The following is a 23,707-nucleotide window of genomic DNA, read 5'->3' on the forward strand; positions in this document are numbered from 1 at the left end:
GGTCAGGACTAAGCCTCGTTGGAATGAATGCAGTTTACTTATAAATACACATGCACAGGACTGCATTCATTGTCAGGGTAAAAACCTGTGCATACTTCTCTATGAATAAAATCCACCCAAAGCATGGGATGGTGATGTTAGATTAATTGAATATACACATTTTATTCTGCCTGACATGCTGCTGTTCCACCATAATTACTGTCCCTGGGCAGCTAACTTTACCAGCCCTTGGGAAAAGCCAGAAGTCTTTCATCTTGTCAGGTGAGTTTTATTGCCACCTTGGTTACACAGTAATTTCAGCCTAAGCTATACAAAGAATCATATGATGGGATATCAGGTAATTGGACAAGTAAGAATGGTCTGTCAGTACAATTGTGGGATAAAGATAATGAAAGGAACCAAAGGGAAGAGCCAACCGAAAAGGGAGTTGACTTTCATAGGTGGGGAGGGGAATCTTAGCGGAATGTACAAAACTTCATTTAAATATGTTAAAAACAACAAGAGAAATCCAAAGGAGTGGGAGAGGAAGATGAGCCTCTGAAGTTCTTCCTCATGGAGCTTACACAGAGAGGATTCTCTAACCTTTGGGATGTTTTTCAAGCAAGATCTGTCGAAGTATTAACAGCAGGGGAAATGACTCTTCCATTTGCTCAGGCATTCTAGGAATCTTTTTATATATTTATTTTTCGTTATTGCCATTTTGGCAAAAGCTTTTTGCAAAGCAGCAGTTTTGGGACTTTTTGCCAGTTGTAAAACTTGACAGAAGATAAAATTCCCAAATCATTTCAGAAAGGATAAGTAGTATGAAGGTCCCGAGAAGCTTGTTTATTTATGCTCAAGACTTTCAAAGACTTCCCAAATAACCTTGAAGAAAATTATATTTACTCCAATTGCTTTTTCAAGTGCCATACCGCCTATTGGTCGAAGAAGAACGTGCTGGTTCTTGTTTGTTGATCTCTTTGGAAAGAATAAAAAGGAAAGTAATCATTTCTAAATTCTTTCTTACATTAAGCTTCTCTTCAGTGGGTCTTTCTAGCAAGATCTTGGAACTGTTAAGAAGAACACTCCTCCTCTTGGGATTACAATGAGAGTGGATGTATGAAGAGGCTTAGAAATTTAAATGTGGGGGTGTTGTTTTGATAGGGGTGGGGCTGCACACACTGCTTCTATTTGGTTGTCATGCTGTTACTTCTGACTCAGTTTTTTTTCTAAATATTGTAGCAGATTTCAGGGATCCAAAAGAGAAAGTGGGCTTCATTCCTCCTCCCATTTTTTGAATTAGTCTGAGTAGGTGTCAGCAAGGAGAGAGAAATCAACATTTATTTGCCTTTTCCTTGCATAAAATGAACAACAGCAAGAGTGTGGTATACACAGTATATTCTCCATATCATCATATATAAATTTGACTCTGCGTTTCCACCTTCATAATGGAAAAAAAGATGAGTGACTCAAAGGAACGTGATAACGGGGAGAGGCCCATCCTACATTTTTCTATTGAAGAGATCTTAAAAAGAAAATCCAGGGAGGTCTGCTTACGCACGACGACGATCTGCAATAACCACGCTGAGGATGCTCAAATCCTCAGAACAGAGCCAATTTCAGAAACGGCTAAGGGTAAGTAAGTACCGCTGCTTCTAGTTTATGAAACTTATATGAGCCTTGATCCTCTTATGCCCTTGATCCTCTTATGCCCTTGCATGACTCCAAAGTTTGATTGCTTAAGACAGCCACCAGCCACAATTTATTTCATGACTTAATATCATCATGCTTAATATCTTCACATTCAGAATTACTTTATTTATGATACCAACGTATAACCCTTTGGGCAAGATGATGGAGGGGTGGAATTCAAATGTGTTCTCCAGTCGGCAAAACGCTGCAATAAGTTGGCCTGGCTAGGGCTGCTGAGATGTTGCACCTTTAACAGAAGTGCGCTTGGCAGAGGTTCAACAGGTGCAGCTTTTCCCAACATGAAAATGCATTGATGACATCCCTTCTACGTGAGAACTTTGACAAACTTCATACAACGAAGCCAAAATTTTGGTCTTTTTGTTAAATATTTGATCTGGCAACCCTACAATATATGTACAGGTGCAGGTGAAACGGGAAAGAATGGAGCGGGGGAGGGGTGTCCTGACATTACATCCCGACACTATGAAATGAATTGAAATTTGAAATTTCAAGCCACTTTGTTCCATATGAAAATTGCAAAACTGTCAGCCTGAGATTTCAAAAAGACGTGATGCTTGGAAGTGAAAAGGCCCTGTGCTAACATACACAAAGACAAGCAACTGCTAATTCTTTAGGAAGGGCTGTGCAGTGTGAAAACACTGCAATTAGCAACTAAGATTGGAAGACCTGAGGTGATTTCTAGTGTTGTGAATGTTTACTTCTGGGTGGCTTCCAACATATATAAAAACATAATAAAACATTAAACATCAAATCCTTCTATGATCTATGACCAGATTAATCTAGAGCTGTTTTTTCCAAACGAGATGATTTTGCTGCAAAAAAACTTACTTCCGTGTTGAGAAAAAGGGCATGCACAAAACACGTACATGATATCCTATAGCAAAAGGAAATATCTGTTTTACGCAGTTTATGCATGTAGCAGACAGAAACAGATTTAGGGGCATGCAACCAGTTGGGATCCACGGAGTGCAGAGCCTCGGAGATGCCTCAGGAGACACCACAACTATTATTTATAATGAAGAGAGAGAGGCAGGGGGCACAAAATTTTGGCATTGCATAGGGCGCCATTGAAATTTGAGACCCCAAGGTCCACCACTGTGGTGGAGACCCACCAACAATTGCGATTTCCCACCATTTATTAAGGGTGTTCGCTGACTCCATGCAGCCCAAATTATGAAGTGAATCAGATTGATTCAGGGAAAGTTAGTGTGCTTCCAAGTCAGATCACGCAGTTAACAAGGTGCCTTAAGGCAGATCAGGGATTTCCTACACTTCCAAGTAGGGATGGAATGAGCTGTCAAGTTCCATTCTCTAAATTTCTCATTTGTCTAATATTAACTTCAGCTTTCCACATTTCTGCAGCAATTTCTGGTGTTTTTTTTTATTATAAAATCCTCATGAACATTATCGGAATTTTAGTGTGACTTTTTCTCATGTAATTCACTTTGTACATTCTTTTCAGTGCTGTGTTCATTTTTATGCACTTTTTCCTAATATAAGCATTTTTGTAAACATTGGTTGACCAATAGGTTGGAAAACTACATTGCAGAATTCGGATAAGCATGAATTTCAAATGATGGCTATATTTCGCTTCCCAAATTGTTTCAGAAAGTATGAAATTGATAGATTTGGCTTCAAATGCAGACTGAATTGAATTCCCCCTGTGAACCGCCCTGAGACCTGCGGGTTTAGGGCAGTATACAAATTTAATAAATATAATAATAACTGTCCAAAAATGCATTAGGGGGAAATCTCATTCAGTCAAGCCCGGGCCTTCTCCCACATGTGGAGTCGTCGCTTCCATAGACAGGGCTAACTGGTATATTTCCTTTCCACCATCACCTTTGCAGCTAATGGCCTGAGAGCAGTTTCAGCAGAGTTGTATGAAGCAGAAATCTTCTTCAAATAGTACTCCAGTAACAAAAGATCTATTGTAACTTTTTTTTCCTAGGCTCCCAAATTTGCATCTGGCTTTCAGTCTGACTTTTCAGTCATTACTTTGAACTAAGGCTTCCAGAAGTGAATTCAACCATCCTATCTTACATCTTGCTGCAAAGGCTGAAGCCAAGGCAATTTGAAACAAACCTCAAAGCCATTTCTCTCCCGATTAGTAACATTTCTCTCAGCCTGCGCCAGGCTAAAATGTCACAATTTCTGGAAGTCAAATGCTACATTTACCAAAGTAAAATGTCATCCTGGCTCCAAAGACCTCCCCCCGCCCAACATTCTGTGTTTCACCTGCTCCACTTTCCCTTTTCCTCAAAGAGAATATTCTAAAGGGTGCAGAGAAAGTTAACATTTTCCTACTCATGTTTTAAAAGCTTATGCAAATATGGGACTAGAAAGGAGCTGAAGAGACTGGCATCTTAGTATTGTCAGTCAGAAGGGTCAGATGGAAAACTAGGACCCATTGCAAGAGCTTTTCGGAGTACATTTTTACCCCTGATTTCTTAGGACAGTGCTGACTGGGGATGATGGGAGTTGTAGCTGAAAACATCTGGAGGTCACCAGGTTGGAGAAGGCCGATTTAGGGTCACCGCTTCTTCCTTTTGTCTAGCAGGCCTCCTGTTCAAGTCCATCAGGCCTATCATCACATGGAAGTAGGGGTTCTAGGCTTATTTCCTCAGTTTGAGAATGTGGCAGTGTTACTGGGTAGTTCAGAATCTACAGAATTTCCATCCTGAGGGAAACTATCTCAAGGCAGGGCAGTGCTCAAAATATCTATCACTAGCAAGACACAAACCGTTTACACTAGTTCCAATCTGATGAGAAGCTGGAACTGGGGTATGGAGCTGTCTTGTACCAAGTTAGACCCTTGGTCTATCTAGCTCAGAATTGTCTTCAGGAAACTGAGACATGAGTCTGTCCTGCCTGGAGATACCAGGGATTGAACCTGGAGCTTTTTCCATGTAAAACATGCTGTACCACTGCAAAGTGGTCATGCAACCTACTTTTCAGAGGACAGTCCTCTATTTTCGAAGGTGTCCTCTGTTGAGGGGTTGTCCAGTTCAAGTCTGATTTAAAGAAATCATAAAAAGGAACTTTGAAGTTACCCATCCGCAGTTAACAACACCTGGTCAGCAGACTGAGCAGGCACACATTGGTCACCTGGTGTTTTCCCCACTATGGTGAGATGTATTATATTTGGATAAAATGAGAGATTCGCAGGAGGTGGGTGATTTTCTTCAGGACCACAGCAAGGAGGGAGAGAGTTCGGCTTTATCTCCCAACATGCCTAACATGGCTGCTATTCAACATTCCTCCCCAGCCCTTGCCACCCTAGACCTAACTGCAATCTGAAGCCGTGGCTGCTATTTGCATTTTTTAAAGTGCACATTAAATAAAATTAAAAAACCGTAACTTACTGTAATGATTAGCTTGGCTCTCGGACTCCTATCCAATACCTTACCACTGAGTTAGACTGTACTCAAGTCCTGTTTGTAGGCTTTCCATAAGGTTCTGGTTGTCCACTGTGAAAACAGGACAATTGTCTAGATGCAGCCTTGGCCTGATGCAGCAGGACTCTTCTTACATTTTCTCTGACTCTCCAGTTCCCCTCAGATCAGCCTATATAATCCAACCAATGTGCCATAAGCAGAGAGAAGTCACTTGGCATAAAGGTGCGAGTTAGGAGAAGAAATACCTTCTCCTGCATCTCCTGGGATTTCACATATGCAGGTCACATTTGATAAGGCTGTTCGGTAAAGTTATGATCACAGCTGTAGGGCTTCTGCTAATAGACACTGGGTTATGGGACTGTTTTATAAATGAATAACATTGTTGACCATTTCCTCTCTAACATCTTTTGTGGTTTTATTGGTCTTTTCCCAAACTGATCTAAGAACTCATCATTGCAGCCCAAGGATTTGATTTCTTGGTGTGTGTGTTTTTATTATTTCTTGGCTAAGAATTGAGGGCATGCCTTTTATCTGTTGTTTTAACAAGAGTTTTATCTTATATCAGTAAGGAGCAGAGGCCAGGTATACTGAAGTAATGACAAAATTACACTGCAGGAATGGAAAGGGAGCAGGAAACCTGATTGAGACAGAGATCTGAAAAAGGCAAGAGCCTCTGATTGATGTGTAGAGCTTTGTAGGTACAAGTAACAACAGATAGCAACAGGTAGCTTGTAAATGGTCTGACAGAGAAACCTATAATAAATCCAACTTCATTCTATAGTTCTGTTTCAAAAACACAAGTATCATCTGCTGTATATTTTGGAAAGGTCTGTACAGAGGGTGTGGAGCCGCTGGGCACACTGAGCCCCAGGCCTCAGTGGGCTAAGCTGACCAGGGGCCCCCTGTCAGGGACCAGCTGCTTTTTCTGTTAGTTTATAACTTTAGTCTCACAAGACTTCTGCCCTGGGCAAGCTCTGTATGAGCTATTTCTGTTCACTATGGATAACCAAATTTTGCGTGATGGTTTCTGAGATCAAGGAGCAGACTTTCATCTGAGATCAAAGAGCAGGTTTATGTTGGGTGCCATTTTGATCAAGACAGCAGACTCGGCTTTTCAAAACTGCACTGATTTTAACCAAATTTTGCATATCATTTGCTGAGATCAAGGAACAGGTTTTCTTCTATGTTTGGATATAGTTGGGTGCCATCTTGAATCAATATGGTGGAATGAACCTCTCATAACTGTACTGATAGTAACCACAAATTTCAGCACTGCACTGATTGTTTGGTTTCTTAGAATTCCCAAGCACAAGGTACAAGGCTGTTAGTTAAATGCAAGAAGGGCCTTGCATGATCAGACTCACCTAGTCCAACCCTCTGTTTCTTACAACAGCCAAAAGCCCCCAACAGGGCATGAGAGCAATATCATTTTCCCAATCTTGCTCCCTAACAACTAGGGAAGGTTGAATTAGTCTATTTCCATCCGATGCCACCTGTCTTCACTGATGCTTGTCCCATTTCCACAACAATCTGCATTTTTAAAAGAAATGCAATTTTTTTGCAATCTGATGTGTGAAATGGACCTGAATTCTAAGTCTATATTTGCATCCTCAGGAGAGCCAGGGACAGCTCCCAAGTTTGGTGCAGTCCTTGGGCAAGATGCCCTTGTTCAGGGCGGAGATCCCCAAGTAGGATTAGTCTTTGTCACTTTCATCCCTGGCCATTCAATTGCCCTCTCCCACTTGGCCCAGTGCACAACACTGCTCCAAAGGAGAGGGGAAGTTGCGAGGAACTTGCTATTCCTTTCCCTTGTGTCGCCATAAAGCTTGCTGGGTTGGCCTGAAAACTGGTTGGGACAACTTCACTGCTCTCATATAGTTTTGAACTTCTTAGCCTAACCTTGGACTTTGGAATTCTGGTCGTGTTCCTAGCTTGGTTAACTCCTCCGTCCTGTTTGTAGGCGCTCTGGGACAGAATTAGCTTTTCTTGCTGCTGTTGCAACTATAGCGTACTTCTCTTCCTCTCAAGTAACGGCCTCTGATGTCATGTCTGGAGCAGGAGGCAGGACGCAAAACTATTAAATACTGGGAAGCTCAGAAGCTTCTCTACAAATGCCCCTTTCCAGGATGAGAGTTGCTGTAAATTTGCCAGAAGCAAATCCATTCCAACCATACCAGTTCCCAGCACATCCTTGCTGGCAGTGAATTCAAGGTGTGTTTGGCCTCCAAAGGTATCTTCTTCCACACTGCATTTGGTTTCAGCACACTGAACAGAGACCTTCACAAAACATTGGTGAGCATTTCATAGCTTTGCATGAGGAAGGGAGGAGTTGGGGAAGGGAGGGAGAAAGAGACAGAGAGCTCCCAGTCCTTCTCACTATCCATTCCCACTTCTCATGTTTTTTTTTGTTTTCATTTGTTTTTGTTGAATGATTCTCTGCTCTTAGTGCCTGGGGCCTTCTGCTTACTCTCTGTTCCAGCCCTCCTCTCCAATAATTAAGCAATCTATGATTGGTGTCTGGGTAAAGGCAGCTTTTTGTCTGAAAGTTTTGGGCTGAAAGAAATGAAATGGAGCCTTTAAACGTCCCAGCATCCTGCTGCTCTATTTCTGCAATGCCTCAACAGATAGCAGCAGGATGCTAAATGCTATGCTTCAGTAGCAGAAGGCTGTACCCTGAGCAATTTGTATGTACCCAATTAGAACCATTCTCCCTGACTACACTAGTCCCTTTTAATAAGGGGTGAGAAGCTCCTTTAATAAAAAAAAAAATTAGCCACAGCACCATACTCCCGCCTCGTCGTCTCTCCACATGCTTTCTTAAATTGGAAAGCAAGCTCTTTAGCTTGGAGGAGAAGCCCCAAAGCAGACATATCTCCTTATGTATACAAGCAAATTTGGTTTGCTTCACTGAAGCACAGCATGGTTACATCCTTTTTTTATATTTTTAATGAACTGGCTGACCGGTACTTTCATGGAAGGGCCAACACTTTAAAAAGCCTTGCCACACCATTCAGACACCAGTGGCTGTGATTTGGATCACCTTTCTGAAGAAGCAAAGCTGATGTCATCTTCACCATCGCTGACAGCACTAAAACTGGCCTCAACATCAGCAACATCATCATTACCAGCACAATATATAGATATATAACTCATAGCAGGGCAGAAGTGGGGGACCTTTTTCTAAGCCAAGGGCCATGGTAGACTTCCTGTGGTAGAGAGGGCCAGTGATAAAAGACAGCAGATAAATGGGTGTTACTTTTCCCTCTATACAGGACTATATTCTAGCCATGCAAAAGTCAGAGGTTTGCACACATGCATCTATCTAGGCAGGCAAGAGGCATCATTACAGTTCAAGGACACATTGCAAATGAGCAACAGCAATTGAGGGGGACATGGAGCAGGACCAGTGAGGATTGTGACCTGGAGAGAGTCCCAAGAGACCTGGAGGTCTCTAGGCCTGAAATACCCTGAAATACCTTAGGGACCACTTTGTTTCATACCAGTCTGTCTGCAGCCGAAGATCTGTGTGGAACTGATGAGCCTATTTGAAATACTACAGCATGCTAAGGTTGCTCTTTGTTCCATGAAAGCATGGGGACTTTTGCTAGAGGTTTCAGGATCTACATTCAGAAAAAGGAACTGCACTCCTAAACCACTTAAGCTTTTATTCTGAATGACTTCCCTGCAGCTTTTTAAAAATGCATTTGAACATCCCAAGCTTTTGCATATGGAAACATTTCAAAAAAGAAATGGTGTCTTATTTCCCCAGGGATTCTGGAGCCAAATTTGTAAATCTGGCGTTACGCTCAACATTCTCTAGCCTTATATCCTCCTCCCACATTCTTTATTAGACTGTAATTTTGAGCGCTGTTGTTTGCTGTGGGATCTCCAAAGTTGAAATCCCAAAGGCACTTACAAATATTCGGAGCTGCAGTCAGAGAAAATTTCACCTTGTGGGGGTGAATGCTAACATTGACGTGCCACTTCTTTCTTCCCCTTCCTCTCCCCACACCCAAATCTCTCTCCCTCTCTCTCTCTCTGAAACATAAACAGAATTATTAAGTTTAATCAAAAATGCACCATCTCACTTTCCTACTGGCGAGTTCTTGATTAGCTGACTGTAACTATATCAGCAGCAATTTCATTTGGAGCTGAAATCAAAGCCAGTCTACTCAGACTCTGTTGGTCCACAGCTAACCTCAGGTTATTTTATTCTTTTAATTTGATGAGTTCCAGCTTTGAAAAAAAATGCTCTCAACAGGACTGGCACTCAAAAACTCTGTGTGTTGTTGTCTATATGCAACGAATCAGTAAACAGCTTGTCACACCAAGTGCAGGAAGCAGCAAGACCTACATTACCTTAATATCAACAAAAGTGTTCTTTAGAGGCATCTGCAGTGGGACACCAAGGCGGCGAACATCTGTACTCTCAAGGGACAATCTGTTCTCCAGACAATGGCCACTGTCAGTATTCTGTGGAAAATGCTGAAAATGTAGGTTTGTGCAACTGAAGTAGATTAAAGCACTCTGGTGAAACATATCTACTTTATAAAAAAATACTTTTGTGATTAGGAAAGTGGTGGGTTAGCAGATTTTAAAAAATGTAGGGTAAATGACTGGTTGATGGGGAAACCTATAAACACCATACAGGCAAATCAGGATGAATGCCTCAGGTTAGGGACAGCTGGGAGGGGTGACAGATCTAGGGGGCAGCAGCATACCAGTCACCACCTCCTTCACTTGTCTCCCACCACCTCCAGCATGTCCTGGCCTTCCTGGGCTGCCTCCAGTCACCTCAGGCAGCAGTGGTGCGGGCAGAGGAGCAGGCGAGAGTGCTATTTTCTGCTTTGCCTCAAGTGGCAAAACATTCTTGACCCCTATAGTTTCTAGCCCATATAGATTTTTGTTAAAAACTGAACAGAACTTTCTTCTGAAACAACTTGTTTCAACAAGACTGGCGCTTACAGGACTCCTGTCTTTAATGCACATCCAAGGAAATGTTTGCTTATCTCTGATCATTGCCCTCATAGTGTCCGCAAGACTTAGTGTGACTGGCACTTCCTCCTTGAGGCAACTTCAAGAGATGCATCTAATGAGCTGTATTTTGATACGCTACTTAAAGGTCCAAGGGTTTGAGACGGAACTTTCTGGTACATAAGCTTCATTCATTCAATCAATCTGACCCTTCCTTCTGAGATGAGCCTGTGATGACAGTATTCATTATGATGGATGCTTATATTTCTGCCTAACTTGCAGCCACACTGAAAACTGAGCTTGTAAGATTGTCGTCTCAGAATATCATCCCTTCAGCGTTACCCCCACCAACCATGTGCATCCTGCTACTTGCTGTAACGCTACAGCTATAAGATTGTGTTGTTTAGTAATAAGGTGACTGAGGCTAAACATAATAGGTGATAAAAGTGTGCCTAATATGTGGTTGAGACTGTGACTGACCACCTACATGTGAGCAACTGCTCATTATTAGATGCCACTTTGCAGGCATCTATACTCAGTGCCCACTTGGTTAGGGGCAGGGTTGGTGGAAAGGGCAATATGGACAGGAATGTAGACTTGGTCCTGATCAAGCCTTCACATATAGCACTTGCAAACAAGGCTTTATATCTCAGCCTAGCCATCCTCAGTAGCCTGTTGTGATTTGTTGTGACACATGAATTACTTGGAAGGGAGTGAGATTCGTATGTGTTTGATCTTTCAAAAAACAACAACAATGAGATGTGCTTGGTAGAATTTTGTAATAGTCACAAGACTTGGCTTGATTTGATCATGTGTAAATCAGCCTAGTTTTGCTTGGGAGCAGCTTTTCAAGTGTGTAATAAACATCTCTAAGCTTAAGAAGACTCAGGCCCCTGCATCAATTCAGAGGCTGACTAGTTCAGTTCGGGGGTCTGAGTCTTCTTTGTCCCCCACCCCTCCACTATTGGAAAATCAATATCCTTTTGACAGAAAGGGTTAAAATTTGTAGGCACAGTAGCCCCTCAAGGATGTGTAAAGTTTGCCAAATTATAGGAAGATAGATCCTGGGTCTTTTGTGCTGGACAACTGTAAGATGGGGAGATGGGTCCTATCTATACTTTTTATTTGGGGCCATAATTGGATAAATCCCACTCCTCTCAAAAAAGAAACCAACCATACTCTTTTTTCCCCTTAATCAGAATTCAGTGGTTTGTTGCTTTTCCGGAGCAGGTTGCCCCCCTAGCAGGAGCAAAGGAAGGGGGGTGCGGTAGGTGCAGGCCACCCTGGGTGTCACCACTGACGAGGTTGACAAAATGCCTGAGCCATGCATCTCTCCTGGCAGAGATGCAGCGGCTTGGGTGCGCACAGGCTCTGCGCTGCCCAAATGGTCCACCAGCTGCCTCCCCCTCAGCTGGGTGACTGAATGGGAAGCGGCAGGCAAACTCTGAAGGCTCCGCGGTGTGCCCTGCACCTATGGGCGGCTTGCGCCACCCCAGGCACCCGAGTGGCTTCCTCCGCCACTGCCCCCTAGATCAGCTTCAAACACTTCCCTGTCTTATAAAGATAATCCCCTAAAATACCTATTCCTCTGTTTGTACAGATGAAAAGAAGGGGAAACGAAGGATCAGGACAACATTCACAGCGGAGCAGCTTCAAGAGCTAGAGAGGATCTTCCACATTACACACTACCCAGATGTTAACATCCGCAACCAGCTAGCAGCAAAGATCAATCTTCCAGAAGCCAGGATCCAGGTAAATTATTTGTCCCTCTGATGTAGGGTCAGTCCAATACATTTTGCTGCCTGAAGCAAACTAAAGTCTGTGGCTGTAAATATGCTCAGAAAATGGGTAGGATGGAATCCTCCCATTCATTACAATCCACGTGCCTGGATGTATTGGAATGGGCAATCTGTTTTAATTAGGTTGGTTCACAGATCCTCTAAATCAGTGTTCCCCAACCTTTGGTCTCAGGCAGCTTTTGGACCACAATTCCCATCATCCCTGACCACTGGTCTTCCTAGCCAGAGGTGATGGGAATTGTAGTCCAAAAACAGCTGTAAACCCAAGGTTGGGAAACACTGCTCTAAATTAGTGGCTCCCACCCCACCTCCTTGGTTCCATCAATTCACCCTCAGTGTCCCCTATAAAAAGCATTATTCAGAAAAGTGGTTTGCATGGCCCACTAAGGAAGGTAATAACACCATAAAATTCAAAACAGTAACTATTCATTGCATATTTATTCAAAATCCAATCAAAGCTATATAAGTAATTCAACAAAATGGATGAGCCAGTGATACCAGCTTTTCAAAGTTTGAAAATCAATTGACACCTCCAGCAACATCCCCCCCTTGCCTCTTAGTGCCCCCCAAGATAATCCTAGCACCCTCCAGTGGGTGGTACTGCTCACTTTGAGAAACACTAGATTGTTATATTTTAATGACTATAAGCTGCTCACCATAAACGTTTGTGTCGTGATTCTTCTTTTTAGTGGCAAAGCCCTGTTTTCATCACCATGTGAGTTTTATTGAGAAATAACTTTTAAAAATGATTTCCCAGTAAGCAATCTCCAGTGCCCTGCATTTGTAGCTGAATTCATTATATTTGAGCTTGTATTCAGTTGCAAAGCCATGTGCTTGATAAAAGGTAATGTTCTGACCAGAGTAGCCCCAGCATGTCCCACTTTCAGGTGGAGATAAACAAACCCACCTTGGCTCACTATCAGAATGGCTCGTAAAAATCAGCAAACAGTTCATTGCTTACTCCAAACCCAATTTTCCTGAGGCAGTTCTTCAAAGCAGCCCCCAGCAAAGCAAGAGCAAAACTTGTTTTTGAATTTAAATTCTTAGATTAGATGAGAAGACACATCTCTCCGTCTTGTTTAAGTGATCATATCTAAGAGCCATTTCACAGGCAAGGCTTCCCCCCCCCCTACACTAGTGTTTCATAGTGTGGGGGTGGATAGAGAGCCTTCAGATATGAATATCATTTGCATATATTCATTGTCAAGAAGTGTACACTTATTCTCAGCTCATTGCCAATCAAAAGAATGAAACCTCAAAAAATGTCATTTGCATCTTGGTCTCAGTGAATTTGCAGGGTTGAATTTTCATAAGATGTCACAGAATCATAGAATCAATGAATTGTAGAGTTGGAAGGGACCTCGAAGATAATCTACCCCAACCACCTACAATGCAGAAATCTCAGCTAGTCAATCAACCAGCTACAAATCCACCTAAATTTGGGTTCCTCACTAGTCCTTCTGGTAGTCTTCACCATTTGTAATTCCACAGGTGTTCAAATTAATTTCTTTCTTTTTAAAATATTTTGCTTTTTGTTTTTTAACAATTTTCCTATACATTTAAATCATTTACAATTTTTGTGCATCTGAGATTACTTGAATCCCTGGGCTTACCCCCCCCCCCCCATTTCCAATATTTATCTGTTCTGGTCTGTCTATTGCATCTAATTATATTTTTCAGATCCATTTTGTATCCATTTTTAACTTTAGTCTTATTACATTATAAGTGTTATAACAATCCTGCTAACGTTTTTAAATATCTACAGTGATCTTTAAGGTACTCTATAAATTATTCACACTCTTTGCTGAATTTCTTATCATCTTGGTGTCTGATCTTCACAGTCATTTTTGCCATTTCAGCATAGTCCATCATCTTGATTATCCATTCTTCTTTGGTTGGGACTTTCTCTTCCTTCCATTTCTGGGCGAAAAGCATTCTTGTGGCTGTCATCGCATACATAAACAGTCTTTTCAAGTCCTTTGGTATTTCATCTCCTATTATTCCCAATAAGAAAGCTTCTGGTTTTGTTTTGTTTTGTTTTTTGACAAAGGTTGTCTTAAACATTTTTTCCCAATTCATTATATATCATTTCCCAGAATTCTTTTGCTATTCTGCATGTCCACCACATGTGATAGAATGTGCCTTCTTTTCCCTTACTCCTCCCAGCATAAGTTGGAAGTGTTTTTTTATACATTTTTGCTAATCTTATAGGAGTCAAAAACCAACAGTATATCATTTTCATATTGTATTATTTCAGCGTACAAGCCGTGAATTATAAATCCTCCTTCCACAACTTTTCCCATGGGTTAAGTTGTATGTTATACCCAATATCTTTTGCCCAGTGTATCATTACTGATTTGACTTCTTCATCCTTAGTATCCCATTCTAACAGTAGTTTATACATTTTTAATAATAATTTCTTATTGTTTTCCAATAGATCTTTTTCGAACCTTGAAACCAGTACCTTTATCATTCCTAAATATATCACTTAGTGATGTTACCAGTCCATTAATATGTGTTTTTTATCATATTATCAATTTTTTTCAGTTTCGGTTGATTTTCAACTTCAGTTAACAGCTCTTTATAGGTTGTCCATTCCCTTTTCATGTTAAGTTTTTTAACAGATATCACCTCCAATGGGGAGAGCCACTATGGCGACCACAGGTGTTCAAATTAAAATCCATTTAGTTCTTATATTTTACCAGAAACAATTCTCAGTTGTGGACACATTTATTTCTTCTAATATATTTTTGGTTGATTTCATTTCTTCTCTTCCCCCACACATAGATCTGGTTTCAGAATCAGCGGGCAAAGTGGAGGAAGCATGAAAGATCTGGCAATTTTTGTGGTCTTCAGCATCTAACTGAGGTTGATTTTATCCCAGCTCCAAAGGCAGAGACAGTAGTGAGTATAAATGACCATCTGTAACGGGAGGACCGACCTTGTTAAACTGAGACTTTTTGTACATATAAATTGTACTAATTAAGAACAAATACTGAACCTTGAAAAAGCAGGTAATAAACACCCTGAAATGTTTCTGATTAACAGTTTTGGGTTAGGCACTACTTGTCATAGTTTTGCATAGAATTGTGGGTGTTTTTGTAAAAGCACAAATAGGCTTAACAGTAATAGCCTTGCACAGAGAGGCATCCAAGAGTCTAGCACATGTTTTAGCAAGCAACACTAAAATACCATGAACTCAGACCTTGTTATCCATTCTGGCCTACAAACCTCAAAAAATACATTCCTTTCTTCACCCTCCAACCCCATCTCTATGGAGCTCAGAGTTTAATGTCTGCAGACCATGGCTAATACAAACCAGAAACTGAAACAATAGTCTGAGCTGTGTTTGCAAACCATGGTTTTGATTACTTCAAAACTTCATCTCTACACAGCTGCTTTTTCTATTCTAATCCCAACACGTTCTGTCCCATCACACGTTCTAAACCCTGGATTTACATGTTCTGCAAAGGCTGGAACTGTCTGACAGCGCATTTCTATTATTGTCTACTCAGAAGTAAGTCCCACTGAGCCCCTGTACAGGGCTGCAGCCTGAAAGAGTTATTTGGTTGGCAAACAATATTTCTGTCCCATCCTCCGCCCACACAAACCCTCGCAATCACCAGAACAAAATGATTTCTTTTCTCCCTTACTGATTGCCTGTCACTATATTTTAAGGACTCCATTTAGAGGTACTCTCTGAAACTTTGTTGCTTTTTTATTGCTAAACACTGAAGGGAATTGATAAGGCAAGTCGTGTGTTGCTCATAAATTGCACCCGGCTAAAAGCCTGCATTAGTGCGCCTAAGATTCTCTTTCTATCTGTCTTATGACAGGGTCCCTGCCGAGTGCCATGCAGCCGTTGTGACATAGGCCCCCACCCATGGCAGTACTTCTCGATCCAAGAGCATTCCTCATCTTCCTGGTTACCAGACATGACGCCCTGTGCCCTGCTGCGCACGGATCCAATGATGTTCTCAAAGCCTTATCTATTCTTTGACTACCTTCCTCAGTACAGCCTCCCACCTCTGTCCTTGAAACCAGCATGGAGGCATATTGGTGGCAATTTCACATAGAAGAGGATGAGGAAGGAAGAGCTACTGTGCTTTGTAGCATCATCATTGAACTAGCCTGTTGCGGTGGACTTACACCAGGGAAACCTGCTGGATTCAGATCCCCAAGTGGCCACAAAAGTGGCTAGGTGGTCTTGAATTGATTGCTAGAAGAACATAGGGAGTTGCCTTTTACAAACCCAAAGGTACACCTAGCTTAGTATTACACTGACAGGCAATGGCTCTCCAGGGTTTCAAAGAGAAGTCCCTCTCAGACCTGTCAGGAGATGCCAGAAACTGAAGATGGGACCTTCTGCACCATAGGAGCCAACTCCTAGGGGCTGAGGCCCCTTCGCCCCTCCCATAAAATATTTGAGGGGACCAGGGGTCCCCAAAGTTGATGGGCTTTGCCATTCATATGGTGTGTGTGTGTGCCACATCTTGTGATCAATTAAGTATGGCTTACCTGGGCCAATCCAATATTTTATACAAGTTGGCACCCTTGTTCTGCATGCAAGAAAAATGGTCCACTGCTGATTTGCAACCCTTCCCCATCTCTCAGCCTCACCTACTTCACACCGGCGAGGATGAAAGAGGGAGAAACCATATGCGTCACCTGGAGCTCCACAGAGGAATGAAGAGATGCAAATGTAATACCGATAATTGCTGGAGGAGAATTCAGCTTAATACAAAGCTAAAATGCTTCTCGTTGACCTTGAAGAATGAATGCTGCTTAACCTAAATGAGAAGCAATTATAGAAGAAAGCCAACACTTCCTCCATGGAAGGACTCTGCTTGAAAAAAATATCACTTTCTAGGTGTGGGGTTAATATACCAAATGGATATTGCATTGCAATCTCTGTTGGAGAGTTGAGGCTTCACACAGTCCTAAAACTGATGGATAACACTGTTGCAAAAGTGGCCTGGGATGATGAGATTTTATTGGTCAGTGCTGGAGGTGTGGAATCACCTTCCCTCTTCGGGAAAAGCGCTATTATTCCATTGATCAAACTGGACAATCTAAAGCAGTGTTTCTCAAACTTGGGTCCCCAGATGTTGTTGGACTACAACTCCAATCATCCCTGAGTTCTGGCCTTGCTAGCTAGGGATGATGGGAGTTGTAGTTCAACAACATCTGGGGATTCAAGGTTGAGAAGGGCTGATCTAAAGGATAAGGCTGTTGGATTCTTTGCCTTGCACACTTTGTGTTAGTTGTGCTTGGTGGGGTAAAATGTACGTTCAAGAGAAGGGATAAAAACACCAAGGTAGCTTTTGAATAACCTTATTTCTATGAAGTGAGGGATGAGGGTATTTGCTTTATTGTATTTTGAACCTGAAATAATGGCTTATAGATTAATAGATGGAGGAGGAGACAGAATTATATTGGATGAAATACTGGATGTCTTGCCCTGTTGCATTAAGGAGTGTCTTTAAATGATTAAAATCTTTATACAAGAAAATTGCTTTTTGTGTTTTTGGGGTTTCTCCAGTGCTAAGGATCAGTGAACCACCAAAGAACAAAACCAGAAGGAACCATGTTGGAGGCAGAGCGATTTTGAATTCTCCCAGAATTCCTGTGTGCTTTTACAGGAAAATAGAAAGCTGCCCCATGTCAATCGGGCCAGGTACACAAAAGTGAGGTTCCCCAGGTGGCACAAATACCGCAGGCTAATAGCATAAGAAGCACTCGATGTAATTGACAGAAATAGGAATACGTTTTCAGGGCCCTGAAGCTTGAACTGATATGGGCGCCCCTTTACAACCAGAAATGAGGTTTGGGTAACCACTGTTGTCTTCTTCAATAGGGTTGTTCAGCAACGGATCACCATAATTTAAAAAATAATATTAACTAACTGCTCAGATTAACTACCTCTCAGATTTTGATTAAAATTGCTGTACTTTATTATCTCATATTACATGAAGCACATTTTACAAAATACTCTTTCTGATTTTTGTAGCAAAATATTCATGAGAACATGGATTTGGGACTATGTCTAGCAACATAATAATGCCTGACACACACAAAGAGCTTCCAGTCTCTTAAAAGCACTCAGATTCTGCAACAGGGATAAATGAAATGAGTGTGGTTAAAGAAATCTATGCAGATTGTCCAGATTTCAGTCATGTATTCTGAATGCAAAATGTGAGGATTTTGGTTGCAGAATTTGAGGTGGTTCAGAATTGCGTGTCCCCAGCATGCAGGAGAGTCTCCAAAGACTGAGAGGCCTCTTGATGCCTTCCCAGATGTAAAGTGCAGGAAGAGACTTTCCACATATTTCAGTCCATCTCTTCAATAGTTTTGTGTGTGTGTGCGCACGCGCCACACACACACACATTTTTTTCCTGAGAGGGGGAAATAGTGGAGCAACCTGCAGGCTCTTTTCATTTAAATGATCAAATATGAGTCCAGTGTTGAATCTTCAGGGGATTTCAGATTAAACACTTTAAAGGGAAACTCAAATAGATTTTTTATCAGCTCTAATAACATTCCCACCTCTGAAAAGTTGCAAAGAATTTATCGCTCTGGTTCTTGTTTTCATAAAAATTTCAAGGAGAAAATGTTCCCTGCCCCCATGGAATAGCAACAATGGCAATGAAATGCTGGCTAGAAGCCCTGGGCACGGTCCTCGGGAATGCTAATTTAAGTGGGTTTGTGTTGCGGTCTTTCCAGCTACCCCAGTGATCTATTAAAAGAATCAAAGCCTGTTGATTAGACAGGGCCCTTCTGCTTGGGATCTTCGGTGACTGTGCCTCATCTCTGTTTTGCCAAGCCTTCTATCATCTCATTTCTCATCATTGTTTCCAGTGCCTCTGCCATGTCATCAATGTCAAGTTTATTCAATCATTAAATGTAGGCACTGCTACTCGCAGCCTCCTAAGCCTAAAGCTTTATCATTCTTCAAAGGTCTTAAAAACTTTCAGTAGCTGAAATGGCCTGGCTATTTTTAATGGCTCCCAGTACAATAAGAAAAGGCAATTTAACAACCCTACACCTGCCCCCTTATCTGTCTCTTTCGCTCCAGGAAACATTTTTTCCATCTTTTGAGTGTTCCTTTATTTATGTCTGGTACAGAAAACATTGTTTGGGACTTTCAACAATTGCTTCCTTGTTGGCTGTTGATTGTCCACTCTGGTCCAACAACAGCTTTGCTGACCTCTCACCCAAATGTCTCTTGCTGTTTGTATTAACAGGACAACTGTGGCCCATCTGCCAGATTTAAAAAATAAAATAAAAATCTGTGTTTCCTAATCTCCTTTCAAATGGAGAACTATATCCACATCCTATTGATCAGCAAACAGGCTGATCACATGATCTTCAACCATGAGTTCCCAGATGCTATTGGACTACAACTCAAATCATCCCCTTCCAGTTTAGGCAACGGTCCCTTTGCAAATGAAGCACAAGTCTTAGGGAACGATGGAGACAGCCACATGCAGAGCTTGTCTGAGGCCTGAAGTGGAAGTCTTGTTGGAATAAAGTTTTCACGCAAACAAAGTAGCTAGTCCCTGGAAGGCCCCCCCCCAGCTGGCCTACTCCTCTGAGGCATGGGACAAGAGTCAAGAGTACTTTGCTACCTGGGTGGAGATTTGGGGTAGAAGCAACATAGTACCACATAGCATATTAACACAGCCTTACAGCAGTGTCTGGTTGCCTTTTACAGGGATTAAACAAGTCTTTTTTGCTCCTCACCATATCGTCTCTCTGTGACTAGACTACACCATAAAGTAAGTTTAAATTCCTTTACTTACACAATGCAAGGTCTCATTCACTGCATCAATCAATGCCACATCAAAGTTCCTTTCAGGTAAAAGCTTGTTGTTGTTCTTCTTCTTGTTGTTTAGTCGTTTAGTCATTTCCGACTCTTCGTGACCCCATGGACCAGAGCACGCCAGGCACTCCTGTCTTCCACTGCCTCCCGCAGTTTGGTCAGACTCGTGCTGGCTTACTGAGCACAAAACACAGAATAGTATCTTCAAACATGGAGCCTGGGCTTGGAGCACCAGTCTCACACATCTGATCAGCTGCATGGTTCAAAGAAGAGAGAAAGAGGGAGGGAGGGGGAGTGATCGGGAAGAAAAAGCTTTACTTCCTCCCTCTCTGGAGAAGAGGAGACATAACCTGACTGAGCCTACTCTACCAAATTGCATTTCTATGGTCTGAATCTGCCTCTCAGCAAATACAGCTCTATGGTCTTAGCCCCTTCATACATTAACAAGCACTGTGTTTGCTGGTTATGTTTTAACTGCAAATTTCCCACAAAATTCCCCTTAGCCCCCAACCCCCACAAGACCTGACCATGACCATAAGCAGACACTCCCCATGGAGACTGGGGGTACACTGCAATGTTTTTGTTGCAGCTCTCACTTTATCATAATACCTAACCAGTGTGGTCCCCATTGTTCCAACATGCCCATTTCTGTCATGCCAGCAGAACAACTGCCTCTGGAGAATGGGCAGGGAGAGAAATGGTAAAGGCACATAAAAAATAAAAAACGGATTAGAGCAGCTTAATTAAAAGATAAACACAAACCAGATCAAAGCAATCAATGGCAGTTCAACTCTGATTGAATTTTGTCATCATCACAGGCTGAGCTCTTCCCCCTCCTTCTTCAGGCTGATTGCTCCAGAGGGAGAATTTCCCAGATCAAATTTCACATTTAGCTGAATTAATTTTGGGCATCTTGTTTTTATTTTGCTTTATTTATTTTTTAAAACAACAACAATTTTGCAGATTAGATAAGAGTCTTCTGTTGCAGCATGGCTCAAACAGAATCATAGAATTGTAGAGTTAGAAGGGACCATGGGGGTCATCTTCTCTAACTAGGGAAGATGCACTGAATTCACCATGTGGAGTTTGATGTTGCACAACACCATTGTAATGCCCAGAAGGAAGAATCAGGAGCCCAAGTAGCAGCCAGAAGGGTTGATATTAAGTGGTGAAATTATGTATTTTTGTTTCCCAAATGGTTTTATTCTGGATTTTTCCACTAAGAGTATTCAGAGTGATTTACACACAACAGTGAGCAAAGATTAAAATCAATTAACAGTGAATTAACGGTTTAGCAGCAAGTATTAAAGCCAACAGATTAGGGAGGGGGAAGTTTACAAACTTTGTTTAGCTTAATTCAGGAAGCTCTGGACCTCCAAAGGTTGTTGGACTCCATACCACATCACCCCCAGCCAGAATGGTTGAGGGACAGAGATGATAGGAGTTGCAGTACAATAATATCTGGGGACCCAAGGTTGAGAAAGGCTGCTCTAGAGAGTAAAATAGCCATCACTTGATAGCTAAATGAGAATGATGTCATTGTCAGACATCCCAGGAACCAACACTGAAGGTCAACCCAGGTTAAAAGACCACTGGAAGACTGCCCCATTGTCTGCCAGGGGGGACATATTGGCCCCTTTCATTAGCCAGAGAAGGACCAGTTGACTAATGAATATCTTCAACTGACATTGCTTAAGTCCCTTCCCCTCCAGCTAGGAAAGATGCACCGAGTTCATTATGAAGGGGGTGTTGTACAGAGCCTCCCATTTATTACCAGAAAGAAGATCCTACTGCAATTGCCAGTTGTTCCAGCTGCAGGCATGGGGGAGAATCTAAACACAGCCATCCTTTGATGAAATCTGCACTTCACCAATTTTGCAACACAGTTCCCCTTCAGTGACCCCCCATCAGTGACCCTGAGGCCACACATGTACCATTAGTGGCACCTTGACATACCAAGAACCAGGCTGTTCTCTTATTAGCAGAGGCCCCTGAATATCAGTTGCTAGGAATCGCAGGAGAGGGGAGTGTTGTTGCGCTCAAATCCTGCTCCTAGGCTTCCCACAGGCATCTGGTTGGCCACTAGGAGAACAGGATGCTGAACTAGATAGACCACTGGTTTGATCCAGCAGGGTTCGTCTTATGCTTTTATGTACCAGTGGCACTAATGGGTACAACTCAAATCAATTTTAACAGTGATGTTTCCGTCAACATGACATCTTTACAAGATCAGGAAAAGAAATATGCCAGCATCGGTATTGGGTCCTAGACATTCAAAGTTTGTCGAGTCCCTGTAGCAGAGTTAAAGGAAGATCACCTTGCCAGAAGGCAGACTTCTGCACTTCACTTTTGCAGAGTTAATCCTGTAGAAGCAAGTCCAGCTGAGACTAATCCAGGTAAGGTACAACACGTGCTATGTGCTCGCTTGACCCAGAACAGAAGACAAAGTGTTTGCCTGAGGAAAGACTAGAACTTTGTAGCTTCCTTGGCTGAAGTTAAGCCTCAAGACTCACCTTGAATAAATGTTTGGGGATTTTATTTTGTTACATTTATTCCCTGTGTGTGTGGTGAGGAGGGACAGTCAACACACACATACTCCAAACCAAATGGCAAATGCAGGAGAGGAGGAAGGCGAATGCAAATGTGTCTTGGTGGCAAAGTGGAGGATGGTCCAGGAAGGCAAATAACTCATGAGAACTTAAGAACAAAGATCTACTGGATCAGGCCAATGGTCCATCTTGTTCAACATCCTGTTCTCACAGTGGCCAACCAGATTTCTCTGGGGAAACCACAAGCAGGATGCAAGCACAAGAGCAGTCTCACCTCCTATGGTTTCCAGTAGGGGGTGGGAATGTCCCACCAACTCCATTATGTCCTCTAACCCACAACCAGTCCAAACAGTGATGCTGCCTGTCAGCTTCTTCCAACTTAGCCTCACTGTGTTGCTTTTGTAGGACTCAACAGGGAGGCAGATGGGGGAGAAACTAAAATAAGTGGTTCCACCTATATGGACTCTAGCTCCCCCTATTGTTGGCCTCCCTGCCTCAGTGGGCACCAATTACCACAGGAGGTGACATCATTGGGGTGTGGAGGCAGTCACGTGACAGAAACAGAGGGTGGAAAAAAGGAGAAATACTAAGGATGTAAGCTCTAGTTCAGAGATGGCACCGTCTAGGTCTCACTAAGCAAGAAGCCATCTTCTGAGAAAGTTCCTGCAATTTGATTAAAAAGATCGAAGAGCAGTGGTAGGCCTTGCATGAACTGCTTCTTTGAAACACTGGAAACCTTGGAAGCACAGCAGAAGAAATGTGTCCAGTCACCCAAGATTTGCCCACAAGCATTATAAATGCTCTTGAACCATTCCTATCTATTTCAATGGGGCTAGTGCACAATAATGTCCCAATGGATTTTACCTGTAGCAGCTAAAACAGATGAAGGGTACCTGTGGCCTATGGTCAGGTATGATGGGAGTGGTAATCCAAAACATCTGGAGGGTTCCCAAACCCTCTAAAGCAGGGTTGGGGAGCCTCCAGCCCATGAGCCAGACTAAGCCCATCAGGCCTCCACATCTGGTCCACCAGACCATTTTGGTAAAGCCACACCCACATACCCTACAGCTGATGTGTCAGTTGTGCAGCAGATTAGGACAAGGCTTTGTCGTAGTCTCATTGCTTAGCAACAATGTGCAGAACTCAGTGCAGTGGGAGACTAGCCAACTAGAAGAGTCTCTGAGGAGTACATACATGGAGGCAGAGTCAGCATCCAAAGTCAGGTCCAGTCCTAGGGTTGGGTGAACAGCAATCCACATGGTCAGACAGTCCAGGGGTCAGGGAATCCGATGATCATGGGTCAAGAGGAGCAGGAAGCAGCAAGGTAGGACCAGGAACTACTAGAGTTGTTTCCAGCATCTGAGTGAGGCTAGAAGCTCTGCTTAAGAAGGCTGAAGCCAGCTGGTTCTCATCAGTGCCTTCTCCTCTGTGTTGTTGCAGGCTGATCAGCTGCCGGTGGAGTCACTCCACCTT

The 23,707-nt window shown here is 42.5% G+C and overlaps 1 protein-coding gene across 1 annotated transcript; it reads left to right on the top strand.

The window, feature by feature from the left end:
* Nucleotides 1–252: 252 nt before the first annotated feature.
* ISX (intestine specific homeobox) lies at nucleotides 253–17,443 on the top strand. Its single transcript, XM_080971826.1, has 4 exons — nucleotides 253–1,614; nucleotides 11,665–11,816; nucleotides 14,651–14,767; nucleotides 15,700–17,443. The coding sequence occupies exons 1-4, from the start codon at nucleotides 1,428–1,430 to the stop codon at nucleotides 15,937–15,939; spliced, it is 696 nt and encodes a 231-aa protein (XP_080827952.1). The 5' UTR covers nucleotides 253–1,427; the 3' UTR covers nucleotides 15,940–17,443.
* Nucleotides 17,444–23,707: the final 6,264 nt, after the last annotated feature.

This window comes from Podarcis pityusensis (assembly GCF_964106645.2).
Source record: "Podarcis pityusensis genome assembly, chromosome: 10".
In the NCBI taxonomy this organism is placed as follows: Eukaryota; Metazoa; Chordata; class Lepidosauria; order Squamata; family Lacertidae; genus Podarcis; species Podarcis pityusensis.

Bases quoted from the DNA above. Each gene is read 5' to 3' on its own strand.
- ISX (XM_080971826.1), top strand. From the start codon at position 1,428: ATGGAAAAAAAGATGAGTGACTCAAAGGAACGTGATAACGGGGAGAGG. The intron at 1,615-11,664 runs GTAAGTAAGTAC...CTGTTTGTACAG, and splicing joins AATTTCAGAAACGGCTAAGG to ATGAAAAGAAGGGGAAACGA. The intron at 14,768-15,699 runs GTGAGTATAAAT...GTCTTATGACAG, and splicing joins CTCCAAAGGCAGAGACAGTA to GGTCCCTGCCGAGTGCCATG.